The sequence below is a fragment of the Prionailurus bengalensis genome, chromosome E2, assembly GCF_016509475.1.
Source record: "Prionailurus bengalensis isolate Pbe53 chromosome E2, Fcat_Pben_1.1_paternal_pri, whole genome shotgun sequence".
NCBI classification, from domain to species: domain Eukaryota; kingdom Metazoa; phylum Chordata; class Mammalia; order Carnivora; family Felidae; genus Prionailurus; species Prionailurus bengalensis.
In genome coordinates this window covers 57,998,447-58,025,145 of record NC_057352.1, presented here as the reverse complement: position 1 = coordinate 58,025,145, position 26,699 = coordinate 57,998,447, and the positions used below count along the sequence as shown (strand labels likewise).

Below are 26,699 nucleotides of genomic sequence, written 5' to 3'. Positions count from 1 at the left end.
AGGGACCATTACCGTGCAGGTTTGCAACGGGGGAGGGGGATCAGGCTCAGTTCTGAATACAACAAGAAAAAGTCCGAATTTGTAGTCAAGAAGCAAGATGGGGGCCAGTGGGTGGGGAGTGGCCAAGAGGAAGTGTCAGGGCTGAGGGCGATTCTGGCCGAACTGCTAAACTTAGCAGGATTCTTGCTGAACGCGAGTAACGCGCAGATGAACACAGAAGTCCGAAAGTTGAGACCCAGGTGAAGAAGCGTTCAGAAGGCCAGATTAGAATTTGGTCAAGGACGGAACCTTGGCTGCTACCAAAAGAAAGCGGATGGGGCGCGAATAAGACAAATGCCCTTGTCTGGGGCCTCTGCGTGTCCAGCTGCACAACTCACGTACAATCGGCGGTCAGTTTGTCGTGCTGTTCTGCACCTGGCTGTTTCCCGACCTCCCTTGTGGCCCATGCACGTACAGACTCCAGAAATTTCAGCCAAAAGGTCAGGAGAGAAACGTCTAGTGAGTCTAAGGGAATAGGAGGTCGAAAGGAAGCTTTAAATCTGCAACAGTGCTGTGAACGTGGCAAAGCGCTAAGCAGTCTGTCCGCCCATTGAACGAATGAGGACGGAGCACCTCCTTTGTTCCAGGGACAGTGTTGGGTTTATGATCTTTAGGTGGCACTTTGAAGGCTAGTGAGCCACTACCTGCACGGCTCTCTGCGATATACAGTGTCTCGTTGCTTTCTTTTCCCATACGTGTGTCGCCGAGGGGTTTTGAGCTGCACTGCCTTGCCTCCTTGTGTCCTAAGATGCATGGGCACGCTTGAGATGGCTCGTCTGGATTGCCTCTGGGGTGATAGTGGTGCCTGCTTTTGACTTTGTGGTCTTTCCCCTTCCATGGGGAAGGCTGCTACCTGTCCATCTGCCTGGTAAGTAGCGTGTCCTTGTTCAGAAAGAGTCTTCGATGAATTGAATTGAATTGAATTGAATTGAGTTGAAATGAATTGAGTTTTTGCTCCTTGAAAATCGCTGGGAGTTGGTGCAGACTTTTAAAGTTTTGCTTGTGGAGCGACTAGGTGTTCCCTCCGCCCCCTCATCTTCCATCATTTCTCCACCTGTTACGTTCTGGGGACTGTCCCCTCACCCCTAGAGCACGGCACCCCACGCGTAGGTCTTTGGTAATCTGGTCACCAAAATTAGTGGCCGTTTCTTTGTCCTTATTCCACTCTGTGTTCTCCCAGCTTTTGTCGGTGAGCACGACTCACTGAAAAAACACGTTTCCTTCCCTCTGCTTCCCCCTGCAAACACACATACTTCTCCTTTTATGTCTCTTACCTCCTGTTCTCATTTCCTGCTCCCGCTTCTCTTTTCCCTTCTTGCCCCACAAGAGTGGGCGTTTCCCACCCTTGATCTCGGCTTTTCCTTCTGCAGGGAATGGGGTGAGCGCCTGCTGGGTGCCACGCCCTTTGCCTGGTGACCGCGTAGCCCAGGGCCAGGTGGCGTCAACTCCTCTCCCCTTTGGAACATCTGGTGGCTTTTGCCCATAAGGTCCAAATGCTTAGCGATAACACAGAATGCCCCTCACGAGCCCTCCCATTGCTCGTCCCCAACACAGAGGGTCCTGACCCCTCGGTTGCTCAAAGGCCAGGCTCCGTGCGGATGCTTTGCACATATTGGCACAGATACTGTTTCGTATCCGTGAAGGATGTGTGTGTGATGAGTAAGTAGGAGTTTTCCCGTTTCACTGATGAGGAGTCTGACCGTTTCCTTGAAGAGTGGAAAGTTGCTTGCTTGAGATGGGAGAGTAGGTGGCCTTGGACCCCAGATCTGTGTCCAAGGAGCTTTGTCCTCCCGGAGGACTTCTATACGCCTGTCAAGGCCCAGTGGAAATGTCCCCTCCGTGCAGATGGCCTCCTTGCCTCCGTGATGCTCACCACATTGTGCGGGGTGAGGGGTGCCTGTTTCTTCAGCGCTGCAGCAAGGGCCTGGAGAGAGCGACTCGGGCCGGGGTGGTGGCCTCCTCGGTGGCGAACCCCTGCCCCCCCGTGGTTAGCCGGTCCCAATCTCTTTTCCTTACGTGGGCCCAAGTCGCGGGCTGCAGCACTCAGCAGCGCCTCACGTCGTCGTCGTCTGACTTTCGCTGCTGGAGGTTGAGCTCCCCCCCCCCCCCCCCCCCAGGGCGGAATCCTGGTTGCTGTCCCGTCAGCACCTGGAACAGCACCTGGCATTCTCATCTGCTGCTTGTTGAGTAGAGGAATGACAGTCCCCTGAGATGTTGGAGAGCTGAGCTACCCCCCACCCCCCTGGGAAGGCACGCTGTGCCCCTGCTGAGGTTGCAGCCCAGTGGCCCGTATGGACATCTGCAGGTGCCAAGGCTCCCTCGCCGCTGCCTCTGCCCCCAATGGCTTCTGGCTCCGGTTTCCTGCCCCAGGGCCCTTGCATGGCTGCATTCCTCACCCACCTGATTTTATGTGCTTGGCTTTTCAGATTCAGCTCAGTCAGTGGCCTCAGCAGGGGCAGGTCCCCCGAGGCCTGCGTCTGACCTGATGGCGGGGCTATGCCCTCAGCATTTTGTGTTTTATTTCACCAGCGCATTTTGAAATCAGCCTGCCTTACGTCCTGAGTTGGTCCTGGACTTCGTTTATCCTCCTCTACCTCATTTTTCCTGTGCCTTCTGGAACAAATTCCCACAAACCGAGTGGCTTGAAATAACGCGATTTTATCATCTGACAGTTCTGGAGGTCAGAAGTCCAAAATCTGTCGCACCGGGCTAAACTCCAGGTGTAGGCAGGGGTGTGGTCTTTCTGGAGGCCCCAGGGGAGAGTCCATTTCCTGGCCTTTTCCAGCTCCCCGAGGCGCCTGTGTCCCTCGACTCAGGGCCCCTCCTCCACCTTCGAGGCCAGCGAGAGCGGGTCGCGTCCTTGTCAAGCTGCTGTGTCTCTGGTTCTGATTCTTTTGCCTCGAGGCTCCTGATTACGTTGGGCCCACCTGCATCATCCAGGATGCTCTCTCCTATCCAGATCCTTAACAATCACCTCTGCAAAGGCCCTTCTGGGTCAGGTGCTGTAGTCGTGGGTTCTGGAGATTCCGACGCGGACACCGTGGCCAGCCGTCTTGCCAGCCGCTGTGATCTAATGATTTCATCTCATCTACACCGTGGCCCAGTGTGGAAGGTCCCGCTGTAAGTCCCACTCCGTAGGTGGGAAAACTGGCGCCTGGGTTCCTGGCCACCCGCCCCTGACACCCTGCTGCTTCCCTACGCTTGCAGCTGAAATTCTTTTCAAACAAGCTCTTGTGGGGGCGCCTGGGCGGCTCCGTCGGTTAAGCGTCCGACTTCGGCTCAGGTCGTGATCTCGCAGTCCGTGAGTTCGAGCCCCGTGTCGGGCTCTGCGCTGACAGCTCGGAGCCTGGAGCCTGCTTCGGATTCGGTGTCGCCCTCTCCCTCTGTTCCTCCCCTCCTCACGCGTGCGCGCGCTCTCTCTTGGAAAAAAACATGAAAGAAAATCTCTCTTAAAAAAAACCAAAAAAGCTTTTTCCTTCCCCCACCCCCCAGTTTTACTGAGAGAGATTTGACAGACATCATTAGCAGCGTAAGGCACAATGGTTTGCTTTCTACGTGCTGCGGAATGATCACCACGGGAGGTTCCGTGGATATCTGTCATCTGATGGGGGGGTGCAATAAAGCGAAAGAGAAAGCATTTCTCTTTGTGATCAGAGCTCTTAGGACCCACGCTCATAATAGCTTTCCGCAAGCTCTTTTCTGGAACGCTCAGGGGCAGACCTAAGGCCTGTGTCCCTGGCTGGTGGCACACGTTAGTGGGACTCACAGCTCAGAGGTGATTTTTCTGGAAGAAGTGGAAAACCTGCGATGGTCTCTGAGGGACACCTCTGTGATTCAAATGCCTCTGTCCTTCCCAGGGGACAATTCTGACTTTGCTACTTCTGTCTGAAAGGATGTTCCGGAAGGTCATCTGATCTGACCCGGAGGTAGTTTTCGTCCCTTTTGGGGGGCTCTAATTCTACCCCGACTGTAGACTGGAGCGTGTTGTTCCTGGTTTCAGATAAAAGCCGGTTGCCGCCTCGGGCAGGCCAGGGTTCCCCCTGGGTCACGCTGGGCTCCTGGGGAAAACTGAGAAGAGCCGGGTCCTGGGCTGCGAGCCCCCCTCCGCCCCCCACCCCCCGACAGGGGAGGGCCCGCCTGCACTCCCGCGAGCCCCGCAGCCCTGAAGACGATGCCCCTCGCCCCGTTCTCGATTTAGCAAAACCCACTGCCCCGTGTCCGATTCTGAGAAAATAGCTTACTCTCTCCCTCAGCGTGACTTCTCGTTCCTCCCATCCAACAAATACAAATCCAGGACCTGCCGCCTGCCAGCCCCTCTGGCCGTAAGGGACATAAGTCACAGAGCTCGCGTTGTTTTGGGAGCACAGGGACCGATCACAGACAAGCTGGCAAATTGGGTCACTCCCGAATGCCCCAAAGAGGATGAAAAGAAGCAACGGCCTGGAGGTGGCCTGCAGCGGGGCCACCGTCAGCCAGGGTTTGGTCACGGGAGGCCTAAAGAGGAGGGGACGCTGAGGCAAGCCTGAATGCGAAGGAGGTGGACACTCGGGTGCCTGGGAGTGGAGTGGGCCCGGCACAAAGGAAGGCCCTCAACAATAAAAAAGAAAATGGGCGAGGGGTTTGAACAGGCATCTCTCCCAGGAGCCTGGCAATCCCACTCCTTAGTATCTACCCGAGAGAAACGCCGTCACGGGTCTACGTGAAAAGTTGCGTGCGAATGTTCACGAGCATCGTTCACGAGAGCCGGGGAGCGGAGACCGCCCGGCTGACCGTCGTCGGATGCAGGGTAGACAAAACGCGTCTCTCCACGTGGTGGGACGTTACCCAGCCGTAGCAAGGGAGGAAATCGCGATTTGTCAACGCCGTGACGCTGGCGAGCCTTGAGAACATGATGCCAAGTGAAAGAAGCCAGACGCGAAAGGCCACGCGTTGTGCGAGCCCACGTATTTGAAGGTTCCAGAACGAGGCGCTAGAGAGCTGGGGAGTAGTTGCCGGGGTGGGGGGCAGGGGACGAAGGAAGACAGACCACCGGCGGGTAGGAGGTCTCCTTTTGGGGCTAACGGAATGTTTTGGAATTAGACCTAGCGGCCAATGAATTGTGCGTTTAAAAGGGGTGAATTTTAGGATACGTGAATGATGTCTTTTTTGCAATATGTCAGTTTTTGCAATATGTAGAGGCAAAGGGGTCCGGGGGGCCCCGTGGGCCACGGCGACGACTCTGGGTTTTACTTGAGCATTTTCTTCCTATGCCTTTGTTCTACAGCCTTCTGGAAGTTTGCCTCGGTCCTTCTTGTGGAGAATCCCCTGCTCAGCATGTTTCGCTCTTGTCACTGTTCCGTCTGTTGCAGACATGCCCGTCCCCATGGGGACCCTCCACCCCCGTGGGCCCCTCGGATGCACTCAGCGCTGCCCTCCCCGCACCCCCCCCCGCCCCCCCTGCACGTGCCGTGTGCACTTGATGTCCCGGATTTCCATTCTCCCCGCCATTTCCATTGGCTCCGTGATAGTTGACCTCTTGTCATCACCGTCTAGCGTTTTTTTCACCGCTGGCTCTGTGCCAAGGCTCGCTTCTGAGGCTTTCGCTCTCCATTCTGGGGAGGATTGATATCCAGAGACATAGGTCCCGTGGCTGTGTTCTCGTCTTCCCGAGCCCGCGCCCAGGACGGAGCCGGTGCCCAGGGCGTGTGTAGCTCATTGCCGTCAGCCCTGGCGTCGGAAATGAGCATTTAAAGAAAAGTAGGGGTTCCGTCTCGGATATTCATAGGGGTTAATAAATTGGTGAGCCGGTAAAAGTGAAATGAGTCAGCTGTGAACGTGTGGGCGAACTTGAGGGCTGGAAGGTTACCAGCCGTGGGGATCGGTGGGGGTGCAAACGTTTTGTGAGTTCTGTGCCCGGCACCCAGGGGCACCGGAGTTGAAAGAGCCACACGCCGCAGCCCGGAGAGCTGGGGATCGGAGTGAGAAGCCACTGGGCCCCAGTCACCCCGTGGAAAGAGGCAGAGCCGGGACGCAAGCCTGGGGCTCCTGGCTCCCTCAGGCTGCTGGGGTCTAGGATTTGCTTGGCTCCTGAGACCCAGTTGAAACGTCACTTCCTCTTGGAAGCTCTCCCTGATCGCCCCTCCCCAGGCAGAATGAATTTCCTGCTTTCTTTGACGTTCCCATCCGCCCTGTGGAAACTTGTTGCTGTGGCATTACCTGCCCTGTGTCACACGCTCTGTTTTTGTTTGCCGGGCTAGAGTGTTACGTCCTTTGAGGGCAGGGATGGTGTCTTCTTCTTTTTTCAAAAAAATTTTTTCTTTAACGTTTATTTCTTTTTGAGACAGAGGGAGACAGAGCGTGAACAGGGGAGGGGCAGAGAGAGAGGGAGACACAGGATCCACAGCAGGCTCCGGGCTCCGAGCCATCAGCGCAGAGCCCGACGCGGGGCTCGAACTCACAGACCGCGAGATCGTGACCTGAGCCCAAGCCGGACGCCCATCCGACTGAGCCCTCCCCCCCCACCGGCGCCCCAGGGACTGTGTCTTCTTGAGCAAAGGTCCCTCTTCACAGATTGTTAATACGTGTCCGTGACGACCGACAGCAAAAACAGATGCAAGAATGCAGAGCGGGGCACGACAGGGGACTGTGGTGCTTGGACAGTCAGACATCCAGCGTCCCCATGGTGTCTCGCTGCAGGTGCTGTAGGAGTGGGTTCTGCCTCCGGGACCTGGTTGTGGCCTGTGGTCTCTAAGTCAGAAGGGTTTAGCATGCTGACTTCCATTTAAGGAAGTAAAACTAACCATCAAAAAAAAAAAAAAAAAAAAAAAGCAGCAAGAAAGTTCCGGTGCCTTGTCATTTGGGGAGAACCTTCAGCTACCCTGACAATTTGGGTATCCAGATCAGCCCGCCCCCGGAGGGTTCTACCAAAGTAATCACCTTGCCTTCCCTCTGGCTATCGTGTACTCCATTTTCTCCTGTTTTCTGCCAAAGTGGGAAAGCTGGGTCACTCGCGTGTAATGGAACCGCAGTGAGTCAGGAATCCCTGGAGAAGTCTACCGCCTTGAGGGGCGCCTGGGGGGCTCCGTGGGTGGAGCGTCCGACTTCGGCTCAGGTCAGGATCTCGCGGTTCGTGGGTTCGAGCCCCGCATCAGGCTCTTGTGTTGACAGCTCAGAGCCTGGAGCCTGCTGCGGATCCTGTGTCCCCTTCTCTGTCTCTGCCCCTCCCCTGCTTAGGCGCCGTCTCTCTCTCAAAAATACACATCAAAAAACAGTTTTTAAAAAGCCTCCCTTTGACGAATGGGGGAGCAGATCTCAGACGGCAGGTGTGTACCCTCTGTATACGGACCCACAGCACAGAGCACGTAATCAAATCCAGTCTCCATGCCTGCTCTGTGACGAACGAACCAAGATGTGAACAGGGGCCTTATTCCTAGGGCAATGGGCTTTCTTTCTCTCTTTCTTTCTTTCTTTCTTTTTTTTTTTTTTTTTTGTGCTTAGTATTTCCCCCAAATTTTTTGAGTGGGACAGGAGGGTTTTTTTGTTGTGTGTTTAACCAATCGGGGCAAACAGTTAAGAACCACCTTGAAAAAGAGAGTGTGAGTCACATGGGGCTTTTCAGTAATGACAGGTCTCCTGTCAAGGGAGGAATTCGTTCCTATCAGCCTCAGGCCTCAGTCCCCTCCCGGGGGCCGCCACCAAGCCCCCTGTCCTCTGACTCCTAGAGAGGACGTTCTCCACCTCCCAGGTCCTCGTCCGTTACTGCCTGGGCTCCCCTCCCCTCTCCCCACCACGCCTGCCCCCCCACCCCCCACCCCTGTGAGCAGCCCCGTGGAAGGGAGGGCTGCTGTGGTCCCTGTCCAGCTGTCCCCCGGCCCCAGGCAGCAGGATGTTCGAAGTCTTTCCCATTTCCTCCCGCACCCACTCCAGGGAGCTCTCTTGGTGGAAGCTAACAGCTCAGCTTTTTGGTGTGTGGGTTGTTTTCTTCCTTACGCGAACCTTGTTTGCATAACTTCTTAGGGAGTCTATATAAGGTAAGGTCAGCTTCAGAGCAGGCTGCAATCATGTCGCGCTCTGGGGCAATTTCCTCCCCACTTCTCCTTCCCTTTTCTTGTGACTCGCTCTCGAGAGCGAGTTCACTGTTGGATGGAGGTTACGAAATGATGCGTGCGCTCTCTCTGTCCCTCTGCTGGCCAGCAGATGTGTATTAGTGCCCACGAAGTGCCTCGTGCCGTGGGAGATAACACCGAGTGGACAGGTGTGGAAGTAGCTAAATAGATAAACCGGGCACAGAGCGTCTACTTAGGGGGTTACGTAGGTGGCGAGACCCTTATCGTTGGCTTTTTTGTACTTCTCATGATTGTCCGCTTTGTGTTTTGTGTGAAATGGAAAAGAATTGTTCAAAGCCTTTGTAAACGATCCTCAGTCTCCTCTGGGTTCTGTCCCTTTCCAGCCAGGGCTGGCTTCAAGGAGAGGCAGAGGGGAAGACTAGGGTCCCTTTTGGGAGCAGGTGGGGGCCCTTGGTCAGTGTGGACCCTGTGTTGGGGTCACCCTGCTGAGAATGCTGGGTGGGGTGGTCAGAATCTGCCTCTCAGGATTACCTGAGCTGAAGGGGGGGGGGGTGGATTTCAAATCAGTGGGGGGAGGGCAGGAGAGTCCCTGAGAGCTTGGTGGAGATTCTGTGCCATTCACAGTTTTTGGGAAAATACAGAATGGTTCATCCTGGTGGCCGTGGCGATGCCAGCGAAGTCTGACTCCTCCTTCCTTCCTCCCTCTGTTCCTGTGCCCTGTGTGGTCATCTCCTCTCGTTGTGTTTCCTTCCACAGCCACCCTGTCCTAAGTGCTTAGCATCACACCCCCCGTCCTCTTGCCATGTCTACTCTCGCTCCTGACTCCTTCCTGCCAGTCCAGCCCCAGACAGAGAGCGTGAGAGGAGGAAATACAGGGGCAGGTGGTGAGGGTTGAAGGTGGTCAATGGGAGAGAAAGGAGGGAAATGCAAGGCCCAGAAGGGGGTGAGAGGGGAGGAGAGCCCAAGGCAACGAGGGGCATGGAGGAGAGAGCCCAAGGTGACGACAGCGGCATTTCTGGGCGCTTACTCTGCACCAGGCCGTGCCCACGAACTTGGCAATGGCAGCCTCACGTTGTGTATTAACTTGCTAAGTACATGCAAGCAAAGACCTTGAAGAGAGAACTGGAACATGGAACCGGGTGGACCCTGCCCGGTGTTGCTCTGCCCTGAGCTGGTGGGGCCTTAGGGCTGGTGGGATCTCTTTCACACTATGAGGCTCTGTAGGCCACCCACAAGGTTAAGTTCTTTTGCGTGTGGGGTTTATTCACACCATGCGAGGGCCATCTTTTCATGGCCAAGGTTCTCGCTGGGTGAGAAGGAGTGGGTGTTCACAGCCCCACATTGGGAATGATGCCTGATGCACAATCAGTCTGTAAATTATGATGATGCGAAGCCAGGCCATACAGGAAGCTCCTTCTCACGATCACTTCCTCAAAACAAGAGAAGTGTGGGTGGGAAGGGAGGGGGTGGGCTGGGCTCGGGGCACTGAAGCTTTTCTGCCCTTGAAACCTCCTGCCACCCCTTTCCCACCAGCGCTGGCACGAATGCTCCTCCCCTCCCCGACCCTCCCTAGGTCAGTGGTTTTCAAGCTTTGGAAGCACCCAGATCCCCCAGGGGCTCGGCTGCCACTCCCCATTCCCAGAGCTTGTGAGTCAGTAGGTCTGGGGTGGACCCGGGCAACCGCGTGCTCATGGTTTCCTGGGGGGGGCGGCGGGGGGGGGATGCTGACCCGACTGGTCCGGGCGCCCCCGCTCCGAGAACCGTCCTCCGCTTAACCAGTGCTCCCACGGGCAGGGCCAGCGTTGTCTGGCTTCTTACCACTTTAGCTCTCTGAGCCTCAGTGTCTTCGGCTGTAAAATGGGCCCGGGAGCCTTGGCGACCTCACAGAGAGCTCGGCACGAAGCGAAGTGCCAATACGCGTCAGCTTAGGACGGTACCCGGCCCGTCGTCGGCGCCCAGCAGACGGCTCCTGTTATCCTCAGGACCCTTGTTCATCTTATCTGTGCCCCCCGTGCTTAGCACTGTGCCTGGCACATAGTAGGCCCTCCGGAAATGCCCGTCGGAACTGGAAAGGTAGGGATAGAAAAAGAGCAGTCCCCCCATGAGCCGCGCCTGTCACGTGCCCTCCGTTTCTGGCAGCGCTCTCAGCCGCCTCATGACTCCGCACGTGGGGAAACTGAGGCTTAGGGGCATTCGTGCGTCTGGTCCAGGTCACAGAGCTGGTATGAAGTCGGGGGGGAGCTTCTGTTGGATTCCGGAACTTGGACTCTTCGCCTGGGTGCTGGGCTGGGGAGCAGAAGGCTGAACGTGAGCGGCCGGTGTAGACGGCTGGGCTGAGGCCTCTGGGAGAGGGAGCGCGGGGGCCCGCGTGCTATGGGAGCGTCTGGGCCCGGCTTCCCCCGCTGGGCTTGCCCACACCCTCGGCTCCCAGTCTCAGGCCCCAGAGATGTGCCACTGGCCCCCTGGGGACCGGCTGGCACCATGAGAGGGACGGCAACATCGAGTACTCACGTTCTCCCGGCCAGTGGTCCACACGCGTGTGCCCCCACACACACACCACGCACATCTACGATGAGCCTTAGCTCTGCCTTTCTGTGGATGCACCCACGTTTTCCTGTGTGTGAGCGGGGTGCCAGCGGGACAGAAGTGAGGGGTGTGGCGTTTTCCACGCCCCTGCGGTGCTGTGGCTGCGCGCGCGTGCGTGTGTGTGTGTGTGTGTGTGTGTGTGTGTGTGTCTCAGGTCGGCCCCGTGTGTCTGGAGGAGAGGAGGTGGCCCAGCCCAGGCTACGAACGACCGCCTCCCCCTGCACAAACCAGTCGGCGGTCAAGATGGGCTTAGAGCGGGGGGGGGGAGAGAGGCTTCGCGCCTGCGTGGGCAGCTGTGAAAACGTCGCCCCGACCAGCCGCGCTTTCCCCGCGCAGGCTCAGCTGACTTCCCGGTGTCACGCCCGATCTGGAGCAGCAGACATTTGCAGGCGTAACGGGACTCTCGCATTTTCAAAGACGTCAGCAGTCTTGCTGGCCAGACCGGTGTCAGATAAGCCAGCGCCCAGCGGCCACCCGGGCAAACAGTCCCCCGCTGCCACGATGATGTAAATGACATTGGCCTGCGCTTCTGGAAGGTCCGCAGAGGCCGGGCTCCCCACGCCCTTGGCGACTGACTGCTCGTGGGCCTGTCTCACGCCAGGCCCCGGGCTGGCACTTGGGACGACAGGCAACTTTCCCACGTGGAGGCTCTGGCCGGCGACGGGGCGGTGGGGATCCAGCTGGAGCCACGGGAACCCAGACATCCCGCGTGGCTGCGTCCACTCGGGTCCTCAGACCCGCCGCCTCGTTCCCCGCACTCCGTCCTGTGGCCACAGCTTCAGGGAGAGGCTTCCGCTGTGGCGGGCCGGGCGGGCCGTCCAGCTTCCGTATTTAATCCCCGTGGGCGACTAGTGATGTGGTCCCCTGTTTGGGAGGATCCCACACGTGCCTCAGCAGCTGGATGTGGGAGGAGCAGACCTTGGCCGTGGAAGGGACCCATCGGGCCACCGCAGGGGCTGAACTTGCTGAGGGAGAGAAGCCGGGCCCCAGAGGCCGCGGGCGGTGTGATTCCATCTACGTGAAATGCCCCGAACAAGCAGATCAGAGACAGAAAGCGGCTTAGTGTTGCTTAGGGCCGGGCGGACGGGGGCCGGGGAGCGACTGTCGTGGGCGAAAGGGTTTCCTTTTGGGGAAGAGGCCTGTGTTCTGGAACGAGGTAGGGGGCTGTGATTGCACAACACTGTGAACGTACTAAATGCCACTGAACGTACGCTTTAAAATAGTTGACGTGGTGACTTTTATCTTCCACTGTGGCTTTTTCTTTTTTTTTCTTAAAAATAAAAAGGGGGGCGGGGCAGGCAGTACCCAAAACAAAAAACTCACCGCGTTTTATGGAGGAGGGAGTGGAGGCTCAGTGTTTGGGGATTAAGTCAGGGTGGGTCCGTGAGGGTACGAGATAGAGGTCTCACCCCCACGTGGGAGCCCCTGGACTCCTTCCTTTCCTCCCGTGGCCAGTCTGTCACCAAGCCCTGTCGATCTGACCATGCGGTGTCCCTGAGACCGTCCTTCTCTGTCCCCCTGGACCCCCGTGGGCGGGTCCCCCAGTGGGTGTCCGCCAGGCTCCCGTGGCCGGTGGGCGCAGTTCCCCAAAGGAAGGGGGCTGGGCAGGCACGCCCAAGCCACCCAGGCCTCGGCCTGCAGCCCCCTTGGCCAGGATGCGTTACCTTGGGCACATCGCATGACCTCTGAGCCTCATCTGTCACCGGGTGGAGTGCATGTTGATGAAGAAGACGCTGACGTCCCCTCCTCCCCCACTGCCCGCCTCACGGCATCATTATAAAGACCAAATGAGGGGCGCCTGGGTGACTCCGTGGGCTGAGCGTCCGACTCTTGGACGCTCCGGCTCAGGTCACGATCCCAGGGCTGTGTTCCGTGTCCCAGGTTCCGTGTCCTTTAAGAAATCGGCACCATGGAGCCTCCTGGCTTGGCCTCTAGTGTCTGGGTCAGGAGTCCGTGGCCTGCAGAGGACCGTGTTCCCTGGCTCCCTTGTGACAGGTGGTTGCCCCTCCAGACAGCTTCTTGGCCAACTTGTGCTCAGGCTTTGAGGTCCTAACGAGGCAGAGAACTTAATCAGCCCCAGACTGTCGTAAACCTATGTACGCTGTGTGGGATTCAGCACAGAAGCACCTGGAAAGTCTAGGAAGGAAGATGCCTTGGGTTTTAAGAAAAATACAGGAAAATTAAAAAAGGCCTCAGATGTGGTCCTTTGGCCAGCAGCGTTTGTGTCGCCGGGGAGCCACTTAGAAACGCAGGCCCCGGGGCCCCATCCAAGACCCGAGGCCTCCGAATCTGCACATTAGCAGGATCCCCGAGCGATTCAGATACACACGGACATGTCAGAAGCACAGCTCCCCACTGTCGTTGGGAACCTGAGGAATCCTACAGCCGGCAGCTAAAAGCCCTGCAAGTCTGGAAAAGCTGACCGAGCACCTAGTAGGAGAGGAGCCCCCCCCCCGCCCCCGCCCAGAACAGTCCCATGCGGGGGTCTCCAGCCAGGGATTGAGATGAGCTCTCCGCGATCATCGCGATTAAAATATGAACCGTTTGGGAACCCAGCTGAGTAAGGATCTATGATTTCGGTGGAAAACACAAAGAGGGGCTTCATCAAAGGGGGACCCCGACTATCTAGAAGGTCATCGTCAGCCAGGGGCGGTTCCGCCCCCCAGAGGACGGTTGTTGTCCCTGGGGCGGAGGGGTGATCCTGCATCTAGCGAGTGGAGGCCAGGGATTCTGCTCAGGACGGTCCCCACCGTAAAGAGCGAGTTCCAGCCGTGAGCTAGACGTGGCCCGCGGTCCTGGAGCCGTATCCCACAGCAAGATCGGGGCCACGCGATCCTCCCCAACTCCCACCCCGCAGCTCAGTTCCTATTCCGAGCAGGGCCTCCGGGGCTCAGAAGACTTGAGGAAGGCCTCCCTACATAAGATCCAGAATTTGAGCCCTTCCCTGAGCGTGTGAGGGATGGGCGGGGGTGTGGGGGGTGGAGGTTGCAGGGGTCGCGGCCACAGAGGCCTGGGTTCAGATCCCAGCATGGCCTCGAACTGCCCATGTGGCCGTGGGAGCGTCACGTGTTCCTTCTGAACCCCCGTTTCCCAGCTGTGAATTGGGCCTCGGAGGCTGTGGTGGCAATGCTGGGTTAAACGAGGGAATGTCGGGGGCGCCCGGTGGCTCAGTCGGTTAAGCATCGGACCCTTGGTTTCAGTTCTGGTCATGATCTCCCGATTCGTGAGATCGAGCCCCGCATCGGGCTCTGTGCTGACAATGCTGAACCTGCTTGGGATTCTCTCCCTCTCTGCCCCTCCCCTGCTCGTGCCCTCTCCTCTCTCTCTCTCTCTCTCTCTCAAAATAAATAAACATTTTTTTTAAATGAGGGAGTGTTGGCCGAGGTCCGTGTTGAGCGCCTGCCACGTTGCCCTGGGTGCCTTCCGGCTCGTGGCTGCTCCCTGGGGACACCGTCTTGGGACGTTTTAACTGAGCCCCGTGCCCTCTCCTTGCTGTTCCGGCAGATGACGTCCGATTGTTCGCCTTCGTGCGTTTCACCACTGGGGATGCCATGAGCAAGAGGTCCAAGTTTGCCCTCATCACGTGGATTGGTGAGAACGTCAGCGGGCTGCAGCGAGCCAAAACGGGCACGGACAAGACCCTGGTGAAGGAGGTAGTGCAGGTAATTGGCTTTGTGCTCTTTCCGAGGCTGGGCGGGTCACGCCCCACTCAGGGTCGCCGTCCCCAGGGACAGAGCAGGCCGGGGTTGGCGCCTGTGACTGAAAGCGAGCTGGGCCACATCTCCGTGCCGCCAGAGCCACCAGCGAAATGTCACCGCAGTTGTATGCAGGGTGCGGGCTCAGGACTTGACCACCACGTCGGGGAAACATGGCGGCTGGGGGCCCACCTTTGAGGTGGGGCAGGCGGTTCATGAGGAAGGGAGCTGGAAGGATGAAGAAGGGGGCTGGAAGGACGACCAAAATGGGGACCTCTACCTGCTTGGATCGCGGGTGATCATGGTTGGCTCCCAGTGGTGGCCATGACGACCCAATGGGCACCTTCATGCATGGCCTCCCTGAACGGTGCCTGGCATACGGTAGGTACTCAATAACACTTATCCCCCAGTCCTTGCTAGATCAGCAGGAAGAGGGGGAGGTGGGAATACCCTTGGTTTTGTCTCCGAGCTCCTGACACTTCCCCTAGAGGGTTTCTGTTTCCAAGCGGACATACCACAGGTCGGTACTGGTGGAAGCTTCCGAGGTGGTTCGTTTGGGGCTAAGGCTTAGGGTCACACTGAGAAGAGAAAATCTGAATTCCAGAAAGAGAATCCAGGGGAAGGGAGGCGAAGGAGTCCTCTCCCCTTCCCGGAGTGTTCTCCGTCTCGCAAAAGGGTTTCTCAAAGCCCGCGATCGGGACATGATGGCGGACGGACGGGTATGGGCTTTCCTTCGGAGGGGATGAAAATATCCTTGAACTGACTGGCGTGATGCTTGCACGTATCCACGAATGTGTGAAAAGCCACTCACTGCGTTGTAAAAACCCAGACCAGCAACACGCACAGAAACAGGCCGCACGGAACGCGGTATCGTGGGTCGGATCCTGGCACGGAAAAGCCAGTGGCATCAGAACGGGGTCAGGGGTTTCGTTAATGGTAACGCGTCAGTGTTGGCTTCTCAGTTGCGAGAAACATACCGCAGCAACGGAAGACCGTAAGCCTCATGGAAACAGAGTGTGGGATGTGTGGGAGCTCCCGCACTGTCTCCTGCAGCTTTTCTGTGAATCTAAAATCATCCCTCGCGGAAAACTTTGATTTAACAAATTATATTAGGAAAGAGAAAAAGAAGGCCTTCCGTTGCATGATCGTGGCCCATTTCTTCCCACCGACCTCTGCGCATCCCCGCGGTCACAGCCTGCACATCGCACGCGAGGGGGCATCTCCTAAATGATGTGGCTGCCGGCTCCGGGATGCGCGTTTTTCTGGTGGCTGAGTGTTCCTTTGCCAAGTGCATCGTCATGGGCCGAATGTTCCCCTGGTGTCGGCCCATCGAGTTGCTGCCAGTTTTTATTTTCATAGATAACGTTCCAACCACCCTTTTCATACACACGGCTCCTCTGCCTCCCCCGCTGACTTAGGTCTTTGGGGTACATGTTCAGGAGGCGGGGTTCCAGAGTTCATAGACACGAAAATCATCTTAAAAAGGTGCGAGGTGTCAGATTACCTTCTAGAACCGGGTTAGCACCGTGTCTGGGACATAGTATGTGCTTAATGTATGTCGCTGATTTCGCATTCTGATCCACATTACTGGTTGACACCACTGGCTGCACCCTGTCCGGCATGGACCCTCGCTTTGGAAAGCCCCCTGCTCAAACCAGGGCCGTTGTAATGGTCAACCGGCCGTCAGGGGTCTCCTTTATGGTGGCAGCCTGTTCCGTGGCCAAAGGTCTCCCGCTGAATTCCTCCTTGCACGCTATTCCTCTCCCCTTGGCGGCCCGGGAGAGAGCGCCTTGCCTGGGTGACGTCCAGTGGGGCAATCTTCTGAATCTCGCAGGGCTCCGTTTTCCTTTCCACTTAAAATAATTGGGGTAAAAATTCAATAACATCGAATTGCTCATTTTGCCCATTTTAGTTTATTTATTTTTTATTTTTTAAAGAAATCTATTTATTTTTTAATGTGTATTCACTTTTGAGAGACAGACAGAACACGAGCAGGGGAGAGGCAGAGAGAGAGGGGGACACAGAATCCGAAGCGGGCTCCGGGCTCCGAGCTGTCAGCACAGAGCCCGACGCGGGGCTCGAACTCACGGACCGAGAGACCGCGACCTGAGCCGAAGTCGGACGCTCAACCGACTGAGACACCCAGGAGCCCCACATTTTACCCATTTTAAAGCCTATGACTCAGTGGCCTGGAAGCACATTTCCAGCGTTTAGCAGCCGTCACCCCTGTCTAGTTCCAGAACTTTTCCATCACCTCCAAAGGAAACTCCGTCTCCGTGAGCAGAGCTCCGGGAGAGTTCCTTTTGGGTCTAGCGCTCACCCCAGTTTGGTTCAGTGAGCCAGTGACCGAGGGTGATTTGGGGAAACAGAATTCTTTGGTGGGGAGTTTCACTTGGGACTCTTGGCCATCATCCATTGGTTGGCGAGCTCAAAGACGTGAAAGCGAAAAAGGGAATTGCCTGACTCTCTAAACTGGGAAGTGCAGGGTTACTGGGCTTTAGGCGTGGGTGGGTTCTGGGCTCAAGCAATAGCTTCCCCTCATCTCTCTTTTCTCCTGAGTTTAGCCTTCGGCGGCCTCTGTACAGCAGAAGTGGTCCAGGCTCTGGTGGTTCTTCTGGGTGTTGATCCCAAGGGAAGAGAGAGCCCTCGGCGTCAATCATTCCCTTATAAAGGACCCTGATTGGCTCAACTCAGGTCACATGCACATCTGGGCAGGGAGGCGGGGCTCCGTGTTCAAGGGATGCGGATGAATGAAACGCTCAGATGTCCCTTGGGTGGGGGAGCTGGGGCGCCATCTTGACCTGCAGGTGCCGGGTTGCATTTTGACCGTTACCTTCCACTCTTGCATTGAAAAGGGTTTAGTATCTGAAGCTAAAACGAAGGGTTGAGTGGGTGGATTTGCTGGGTCATATTCTGCTTGGACGTATCCCCAAGTGTTTGCATTTGATTTGATTTGATTTTTTTTTTTCTTAGTGTTTTCATTTTAAAAATGTGCTCCTTGGTCGATGGCATCATACCTTTACAGGAACCTCGTATCGCTTTGTCCGGCGAAGGGGCGGAGCTTTTTGAGCTGGGCGCTGTGGGTTCAGATTTCAGCTCTGGGCGGCCTTGGGCACGTTGCTTACTTTCTCTGGGCCTCCCGGTCCCCTGAAGTCCAAGAACGGGAGTAAAGTAGTACCTGCCTCTTGGACCACAGCCTCCGCCATCAACGACGCCGGAAGGTCCTGGCGCCGGGGCGCCTGCGTGGCCGAGACGAGCTTCCGGGCGGGTCGGGCCGGACAGTAGCGACGCCCGGGCTTGAGTCCGGGGGCTGCGCGGAGGGGACAGCACGCGTGGCTGCCTCGCCGCGGCTGTCGTCTGCCGCACAGGAGTGCGCGTTGTTCTGGCGCCTGTGGGGGATTACGGGGACAATGCAGCCACCATTGTCCGGGGCCCGCTGTCCGTGCTGGGCCAGGCTGTCTTGACTGGGAGCAGACTCTGTCACTGATGTGTCGTGCTAGCCTTGCAGAATGTCTCTATTCACGTGATCCTTTTATTTATTTTTTGATGTCCTCTGAACGTTCCGGAGTGGGAACAGCCAGAGGGCGCGTCTCCGCTCTCAGCCTGGGCAGAGGAGAGCGGTGTTGTTTCCCCCAAGGGGCAGGGGAGGCAGGAAGGACCGACGTTTCAGGGACTCTGTAACCATCAGCTTAATGTGTATTCTGATGGCTCCTGAGCCCCGGGAGCGGGGTCAGCTTAAATTCTGGACCCCTTGGGGCGCCTGGGTGGCGCAGTCGGTTGAGCGTCGGACTTCAGCTCAGGTCACGATCTCGTGGTCCGTGAGTTCGAGCCCCGCGTCGGGCTCTGGGCTGATGGCTCAGAGCCTGGAGCCTGTTTCCGATTCTGTGTCTCCCTCTCTCTCTGCCCCTCCCCCGTTCATGCTCTGTCTCTCTCTGTCCCAAAAATAAATAAACGTTGAAAAAAAAAATTCTGGACCCCTTCCCACCCCCCAGATATACCTAACACTCAGACAGGAAGGAAAAGCCCCATATCGCAATCGTGTATTCTTTGCCGAACAGGCCACTTCTTTCACTGTCCCCATGTTACAGATAAGGGGCCTGGGGCCCAAGGAGGCTGAGTAATTTGCTCAAGCTCCCAGCGCCTGGACGCGGTGGCACTCCATCCAGCGCCCAGACTGCCTGGCCCCGGAGCCCCGACGCTGTCACCTTGCCCTCCCGCACGTTTCCGAAGTCCTCAGCCCCAAGGAAATGTTCTGAGGCCACGTGCGGGTCGGAAACCCTACCTTTGCAGGATCACACGGCACATTAAACGCTCTGAGAAGTTGTGCAGGAAATAAACCTCTTAGATTTATTTTCAGACATACTTCATCTTCTTGACGGTAGAGCCTTAACAAAAATTCTGGAAACGGAATATCATGACTCCGCAAATGGCGCCTGGGTGGCTCAGTCGGTGGAGCGGCCGACTTCGGCTCAGGTCGCGATCTCGCGGTTCGTGGGTTCGAGCCCCCGCGTCGGGCTCTGTGCCGACGGCTCGGAGCCTGGAGCCTGCTTGGGATTCTGCGTCTCCCTCTCTCTGACCCTTTCCCACTCACGCTTCTGCCTCTCTCAAGATAAACATGTTTAAAAAATAAATACATAAATAAAAATGCTGCTGTGTCCAACGGAAAAGGTCATGGGCTGAAGGGGAAGGGAGACCCAAGGTGATACTCTAGCTCCACAACTCGATGCTTTAGGACCTCGGGCAAGTAACTTTTTCTTTAGAATCTGTTACGAAAAAGAGAACGCAAATGTCCACAGAGCTGTTGCAAAGCATCCAGAAATGCAAAGGGTGTAAAAAAAAGTTTTCTGTTTTGGTGACTGGTGACCTTCTATTTGTCCTTCAAAACCCTCATTCTTTACTCCACTCTCCTACCAGCCTCAGGCAGAATTTCTCCTGCACGTGTTTCTGCTATGATCCCATGAACTACATGGGTCCCATTTAAGTATAATTAAAGGACCCTCAAAAGGGGTCAATCTCGAGGGCAGGGACCATGCCTGCTTTATTTTTTTTTTTTTTAATTTTTTTTTTCAATGTTTGTTTATTTTTGGGACAGAGAGAGACAGAGCATGAACGGGGGAGGGGCAGAGAGAGAGGGAGACACAGAGTCGGAAACGGGCTCCAGGCTCCGAGCCGTCAGCCCAGAGCCCGACGCGGGGCTCGAACTCCCGGACCGCGAGATCGTGACCTGGCTGAAGTCGGACGCTCAACCGACTGCGCCACCCAGGCGCCCCCATGCCTGCTTTATTACAGAACACTCCCCGTACCTGGAAACGCACCAAAACAGGTGCGAAAAAGTAAAGAAACACATCTGTTCACACGGGCTGGCTTCGGACGGTGTCTTACTCTGCGTATCCCTAGGACAGAAGAACGTTCCTACATGTTCCATAACCGGTGTCAGGATTGGATTAAATTGTGGAAGCCAGTTACCCTCAGGGAGGGCTTTGGCGGCAGGGCTGGAGTTTCCAGAGGCTCTGCTTTCGTTGCAATAGAGAAGCTGGCTGGGTCGCCCGGGAGAAAGCCGCGCTCCTCCGTGGGACGAGATTCGTGGGGTCCCTGCTCTGCCTTCAGAGCCTCGGTGCTGCCCAGCACTCGGGGGACCGGCTCTGGCTGCTTTGTGGCCCTCCAGGGGATTTCAGCTGTTCGTTTTCACCGGGGAGTGTGTACGCTTCTTCAAGCTCGGGGTTTATGGAAAGGCCCTTTATTCTAGGAGCCGGAGAGGGCCTTCTGTGCCCTGTGCATTTCACCTGGGCCTGGGCTGGGGCAAAGGGGCTTTCTGTGGCCTGTGGCCTATGTTTGAGACCCAAACGACCTGATCGGAAATCCAACGCCCCGGCAGCCCGTGAAGGGGGGTGGGTGGGTATCGCGGAGGGGGCCGGGTGCGGTTATCACACCCAACATACAGATGGGGAAGCTGAGGCTCGGAGGGAGGAGCCAAGGCGAGCGTTGAGGCAGAGAAGCAGATGGGGGGGTCAGAGGCCGCCTTCAGGGCGGGGAGCCCCACGGCCCCCTCTGGGCTCCTGCTGCTAAGAAGTGGCAAGCTCCAGTCGGGAAGGGAGGAAGCTGTCCCACACCCGGAGCCTGGCGCAAAAATGGAAGCCGCCGTCACAAGCAAAGAGCGCTGCCCGGCGGGCTGGGGCCTGGGTGGCCCTCGCTAAGCCCCGGACGGGTCCCCGCCCTCCGCCAGCCTGTGGTGGCACGGCCCCTGCCTGGTCACCCTCCAGCAGCTGGCCTCCTGGTGCCCCGTGCAGCAATCCCTTCGGCTGTCACCGGCATGCAGTTTAACCCCCGTGGTGGGGACGGGGTCAGAACGCAGGCAGGTCCCGGAGCACCGAGTCCAGACGGTTCCTGTTCACGTGTGACACGCGTACCCCACGTTCTCGTTGGGGTTCTGTGGAGCCGCCTGTACTCTTTTTTTTTTTCAGATGTTTTTAAAAATGCTTATTTGAGAGAGAGAGAGAGAGAGAGAGCGTGTACAGGCAGAGGAAGGGCAGAGAGAGAGGGGGAGACACAGAATCCGAAGCGGGCTCCAGGCTCCGAGCTGTCAGCACAGAGCCCGACGCGGGGCTCGAACTCAGGAACCCCGAGATCATGACCTGAGCCGAAGTCGGACGCTTCACCGACTGAGCCCCCCAGGCGCCCCGAAGCTGTCTCTGCTCCTGGCGTCTTGTGTGTGTCGTTTGGATTTTTCCTCCCTGTTTCTTGTGCCTTTCCTGTACCGCTCCTCACTTTTGTATTTATCTTGTCGTTTTCTGTCCCTGGATATGCTGCCTTTCAGACTCCCTTCTGGAACAAGCCCCAGGCACCCTGGTTTCTCCCCCGTGGTGGTGCATCGCAGGGCCTTGTGGTTGTTAAAAACGGTTCAGAGGCACCTGGGTGGCTCAGTCGGTTGAGCATCCGACTTCGGCTCATGGCATGATCTCGCGGTCTGTGGGTTCGAGCCCCGCGTCGGGCTCTGTGCTGACCGCTCGGAGCCCGGAGCCTGCTTCCGATTCTGTGTCTCCCTCTCTCTCTGCCACGCTCTGTCTCTCTCTCTCTTAAAAAATAAATAAACATTAAAAAAATTTTTTTAAAGTGGCAAAATGAAGGCAGAAAAGAACGATCAGCCGTGATCCCTCACCTCACGCAGAGATTTCTGATTGCTGCGGCTTCCCGTGGAGCCCTTGCCAATGGAACGTGTTTTACGAAGGTGATTAGTCATAGCAGAGATACCTGCGTCCTCTTAACGCTTCGTAAGTGTGCTTTCACCATTTTAGCATCTGCGTGCTGTTGTGTTCAGCGTAGTGCCCGTGTGCGTGCACACGGGCACGCTCTCCCGACAGGGATCTCAGCACGGGGTGAGTCGTGGCTCCCAGGCCCAGCCCAGCACTCGGCAGGTGCGACCTTTGTCGGGCTACTTCCCTAACCTGAGTTTGAGCCTCCTCCTCTGAAAGGTCGGGACGAGCATCTCTGGCTGACGCGTGGAGTCGCAAAAATTAAATAAAACACCCTATCAAAGTGCCTGATGTGTATGAAGGGTTTGATGGCGATGCTATTTACTTATTCAGCTTTTGTCGAAAAGTGAAAACAGTCTGGTGTTTACGGACAACGAACATCTGTGCGTATATATTATAATTAGGAAAAAAAAATCTGCTGAATTATTTCCCGGGCAACATTCCCCCAAGTGGGCGTGGCTGGGGAACAAGAAATGACAGGCACGATTTTGACCGGGCAGAAATTGAACACCCCAGCCCGGATTGCACTGTGCTTGCCAGTTGGTCGACAGCTGGGGCTCTGGGTTAAGGAGGCTTCTGATGCGAAGTCTGGACTCGTGAGGAAAGTGCCACGATTGGTTATGTCTGCCGCGGATGCGGGAGGAGTGACGTGTGTTTCCCACATTCCTGATCTGGACGTAGGCGCAGTCAGACATCAGGCAGAGGGGAGTCGGGGCTTCGGTCAGTGTCCACGGTCAGGAAAGCGGGGGTCAGACCCTAGGCAGTCACCCAAGTATTAAAGAGGTGGGTGGCCCTGCCGGGGTCAGGATTCGAGGCATATGGACAACTGACCCTATTAGGTTTTGGCCCAGACCTACCCACAGCGTGTTCTAGGATGTCATGCCTCCTTGCCATCCGTCTGCGTTGGACGATTCCCTGAATCGTGCCCACCTGAAACCTGACTGCGTGCCTCTCTCGTGGCCTTTGTTTTCTCTCCCCCGCGAAGGAGGGTCACACCATTCACGAGATGCTCAGGTGACGTATGTGCCTTTGTTCCCGAACCTGCCGAACACTAGACTGTACAATTTTGGTGTTTGTGTTTTTCTTGTTTCTCTGATGACTCACGGCTGTTATAAGAACCTGTTCTTTTTGAGTCAGTTACACTTTGCTGGAAGGATTTTGAGAAGCTGGGTCTTTGAAGCTCTTTAGAATGGTTGTAGGAGGGCAAAGCGTGGGGGGCCCAGGAGGGGTTGCAGCTGAATGCCCAGCGGGTTCGATGCCGTGCATTTTCATCTGGCACATGGTCCTGGGAGGGTGTGCTTTCTCCTAGCAAGATTCAGGCGGCAGGGTACCAACTGCTTTCCTTCAGCACACTGAGGTCTTTGGTTGCTAATTAATCTCCACCCACTTGGGGGAAAGATACGTGATCGTGGCCAGTGTGTGTCTTGTCTTGTGTCTCACACACACAGGAGGAGAGAGCCTATTCCCCACACGTCTACGCAAGGGTTTGGGACGGGCCACGTCTGGCCTTCCTTTTGAAGACGGGCCTTCCTTTTGAAGGCCAGGCTCTAATCCCATAGTTGGCTTTTCTGTGCCAGTTTTTTTTTCCCTATTGCCCATCAGATTCTGGCATCTGAGGTGGAATTTTGTCCCACGCGCTCCGATGGCTTAAGTGCAAACCCGGGATGGCTGGTGGGAAGGTGTCAGAAGAGCCTGTTGCCTAGCCCTCTTCTTTCACGCAGCTAGAAACCAGGGCCCAGAGCCATTGGCTGCTTCCCTTAGGGCATTTTAGAGTCCTCTGCTTCTCCTTTTATGCTCTCAGACTCAGAGAGAGCCCTAGGTACCAGAATTTTGACTTCCCGGGACCTGGCAGAATGTCTGCTGTGCAGTAGGTGCTTCGTAAGCATGTGTTGGTTGTGTGAGTTGCATTAGCTCTCCTCATCTTTGGATACAATGAAGGTCACCTGTCTTACCATGCCCTGCTCTGTAGGAATGTGCATTGCTGACATCACAAACCTCACCGTTAAAGACTCCACGTTCCTCTTCTCTTCCCAGACCCTCCTCTGCACCCACATTGTCTGCACGGGTTCGCAACCCACCTTAGTCCTAATGTTCTGGGTACAAGACCTGACACTTCTACCCTGACAGGCTGTCCTCCCACGGCTCACCCCGTGTCCCACCCAGCTTTTGGGTGTGCAGCTGGATTTGCTATCTTCTCTCTCCAAGGGCGAGGTGATGCCAGAGTCACTGCCTTGGTTATTCTCAGGAATTCCCCGGACTTTCCTCCACTAAAATAAGGGTGGAGGTGAAGGAATCATCGTGGGTGAGAGAAGAGGAACGAGCCAGATCTCTATGCCTTCACACTCGAGTGTTTCAGGAAACTTTGGATCTCAGAGTCCCCTGGCAATCTTGCAAACAAAGGTGAACCCAGCCAGGATCACTCAAACTATCACCTAACGATTCTTGGGTACCCTCATGGAGTGTCTAAGCCCTTTGCACACTCGTCAGATCCACCTGACCAAGAGATGGAATCTTGGGGGGACAGGGAAGTGGGGGGTGAGGAGTGGTAGTTCAGGATGGGGGAGGGGGGTAAGTCCCTGGGGAGGGCCGGCTTCTGGAGATTCAAATGGACAACTGCCCCTTGTTTGTGTTTGGTCCAAACCTGCGGCACCCAGCATGCTTCAGGATTGACGCAGGGGTTTAAAGCCAGCCAGTTGGGAGCTGTTTGAAAATGACATGGTTTAAAACCAAAGATCGGAAAATGTTTTAGTGTTTTTTATTTTTTTAAATGTTTACTTATTTTTGAGACAGAGAGAGAGAGAGCAGCGGAGGGGCAGAGAGAGAGGGAGACACAGAATCTGAAGCAGGCTCCAGGCTCCCAGCTGTCAGCACAGAGCCCGATGCGAGGCTCGAACCCTCGAACCGCGAGATCATGACCTGAGCTGAAGTCAGACAGTTAACCGACCGAGCCACCCAGGCACCCCAGCGCTTTTTAGACCAACTTTGCAAATAGATTCTTGGCTGTGTACAGAGCCTGGTTCCTAACCTGTCCTCTAGAGTTGCCTTCCTTGGAACAGACCATTGGAAGCTTCCGCTGGAAACAATGTCTGTCTTACATCTTTGAAATATGAACACGTATGCACTTGAGAAAAGTCTCAGGGACAAATGTGTCCTCAACTTGGTTATTGGTTTCTAAGCCATCCCTGAGTCAGATTGAGATGGATGGGCCTCTTCCTTGGAAAAGTCCTGCCATGGCAAAAAAAAAAAAAAAAAAAAAAAAAGGTGGGGTGGGGTGGGGGAGTGACACTTTCTGGAAGCTATCAGACAGGGACAGAGTGTTCTTAGATATGACAAAGAAGATCTTTCTAGAACCATAGGTAACCCTACCTGCAGACCGGCACCTTTTTGCTTTGAAGTCTATGACATGTGGCTTTGGCAGCCTTGAGGGTATGACAGAGGCTGTCGTGGGGCGGGCAGTCTGGAGCAGAGGAAGGGAGAGGACAGGACAGACTAGGGTCAGGACCTGCCCCCAGGACCCCTGCCATGAGGCTGCTGTGTGCCCGGGGATGAATAGCTTCCCCTCTCTGGGTCTCATGCTGCTTTTCAATCAAAGGAGGGGGTGAATGTCGGAGTTAAGGTTTCTTTTTTCTTTTCTTTCTTTTTTTTTTTTTCAACTCCAGATCAAGACGAGCATTTCCAGGCCTCCAGTCAGCTCAGCTCAGCTATTTTATGATTCATGTTTCTCCTTGACTGAACACATTATTCTTTCAGACTCTTTCCTGTTCTAGCTAGACCTGCCCCGCCACCAACCACACGTGGCTGCTGAGCTCTTGAGGTTTGGCACATCTGTACCGCTTTGGGCCGTAGGTGGGCCATGTGCACCGGGTTCCTAAAACTTAATACGGAGAGAAGAACGTAGAAGGTCCCATGAGTGATTCTGTATGTCCGTAACCTGTTCAAATGGCAGTATTTGGGATATATAAAGTTAGATACAATCCTATGAAAGTATCACCTGTTTTTTTGTTTGTTTGTTTGTTTTTTACTGTTTTCACCGTGGATGCTAGAAAATGAAAAATTCCCTATGTGTTAGCATTGCTCTGGGCCCTGTGTCCTTCCTGGTGAGGACATGCCTCTGTCTCTTGCAGCTTCTGCCCCATGGGCGTATGGTTTTGCTGTTTCTGCCTCTTTTTGAAATGTCACAATGAAGCCCACCCCCCCCAGGGGCGCTGGTGTCCCCCCTCCCCAGTGAAAGGCCCGTCCTGAGGACTGCTGGAAAGGGACAGAGGTGGGGGAGGGAGGGGGTTGATGCAAGTTGGGTTTTAGACTGACTCAGACCTTCAGGGACTTTTTGTAGAGTCCACACCCTCAGGGGAAGTGTCAGCTCCCCTCTGAAGCCTCTGGGGGTGACGAGCATCCTGTGTGGGGGAGGCCTGTGAGGCCTGGTGGGGCCCCCTCCATGTGGCTCCACCCCCTCCCTCTCCTTTGGCCCCCTGGAGGGCGGGTGCTGTTCCCATAGTGGGAGCGGATGGGGCTGCTTCTCTATGTACTTTTGTTCGGTATAATCATCGTTCTTACTAGCCTTTTGGTTTTTAAATCATGTCTCTGGTATGTAGCATAGGGTTTCGGGGGGTGGTTTTGGTAGTCTAAGACATAGCTGTGTTGGGGGAGGGTAATTTTGCTCATTTACATTTATTGTTATGTCGTGTTTTTACTGGGTTCCATTATTCTGGATCGTTCCTCATTTTGGCCGTGATTTGGTTTGCCATATACCTGTGGTCTTAAGTTGGACGATGCATAGCTCCATTTACACTTTTACTGTAGATTTCTTAGGCCCTTATCAAACTTTTCTTAATCTAAATCTTCTAATGGCTAACAGACACAAACAGGAGTGTTCTTATTTCTTTAGATTGCCATATATAGCTATCACGAGGCAGGGGAACTTCGGACTTCCTGCTAGAGGCCTCTCGAGATGTTGGCTTCCTCCTCCTGGGTCTGCTCTCTGCCTCCCCCCCCCCCCCCCCCCCCCCCCCCCCGCCGTGCCGCTTGGGCTCAGGTTGAGAAACACGTTAATTCTCAGTTCCCCTTTCTGCCCCAACTCGTGTTCC

General features: G+C 55.8%; 1 protein-coding gene across 1 annotated transcript in view; it reads left to right on the top strand.

The window, feature by feature from the left end:
* Nucleotides 1-26,699, top strand: part of COTL1 (coactosin like F-actin binding protein 1) — a 36,783-nt gene that overhangs the window by 7,163 nt on the left and 2,921 nt on the right. The window contains exon 3 of the mRNA XM_043599791.1: nt 14,175-14,332. Coding sequence (XP_043455726.1) covers nt 14,175-14,332 — 158 coding nt within the window. The remainder of the gene's footprint in view (nt 1-14,174; nt 14,333-26,699) is intronic.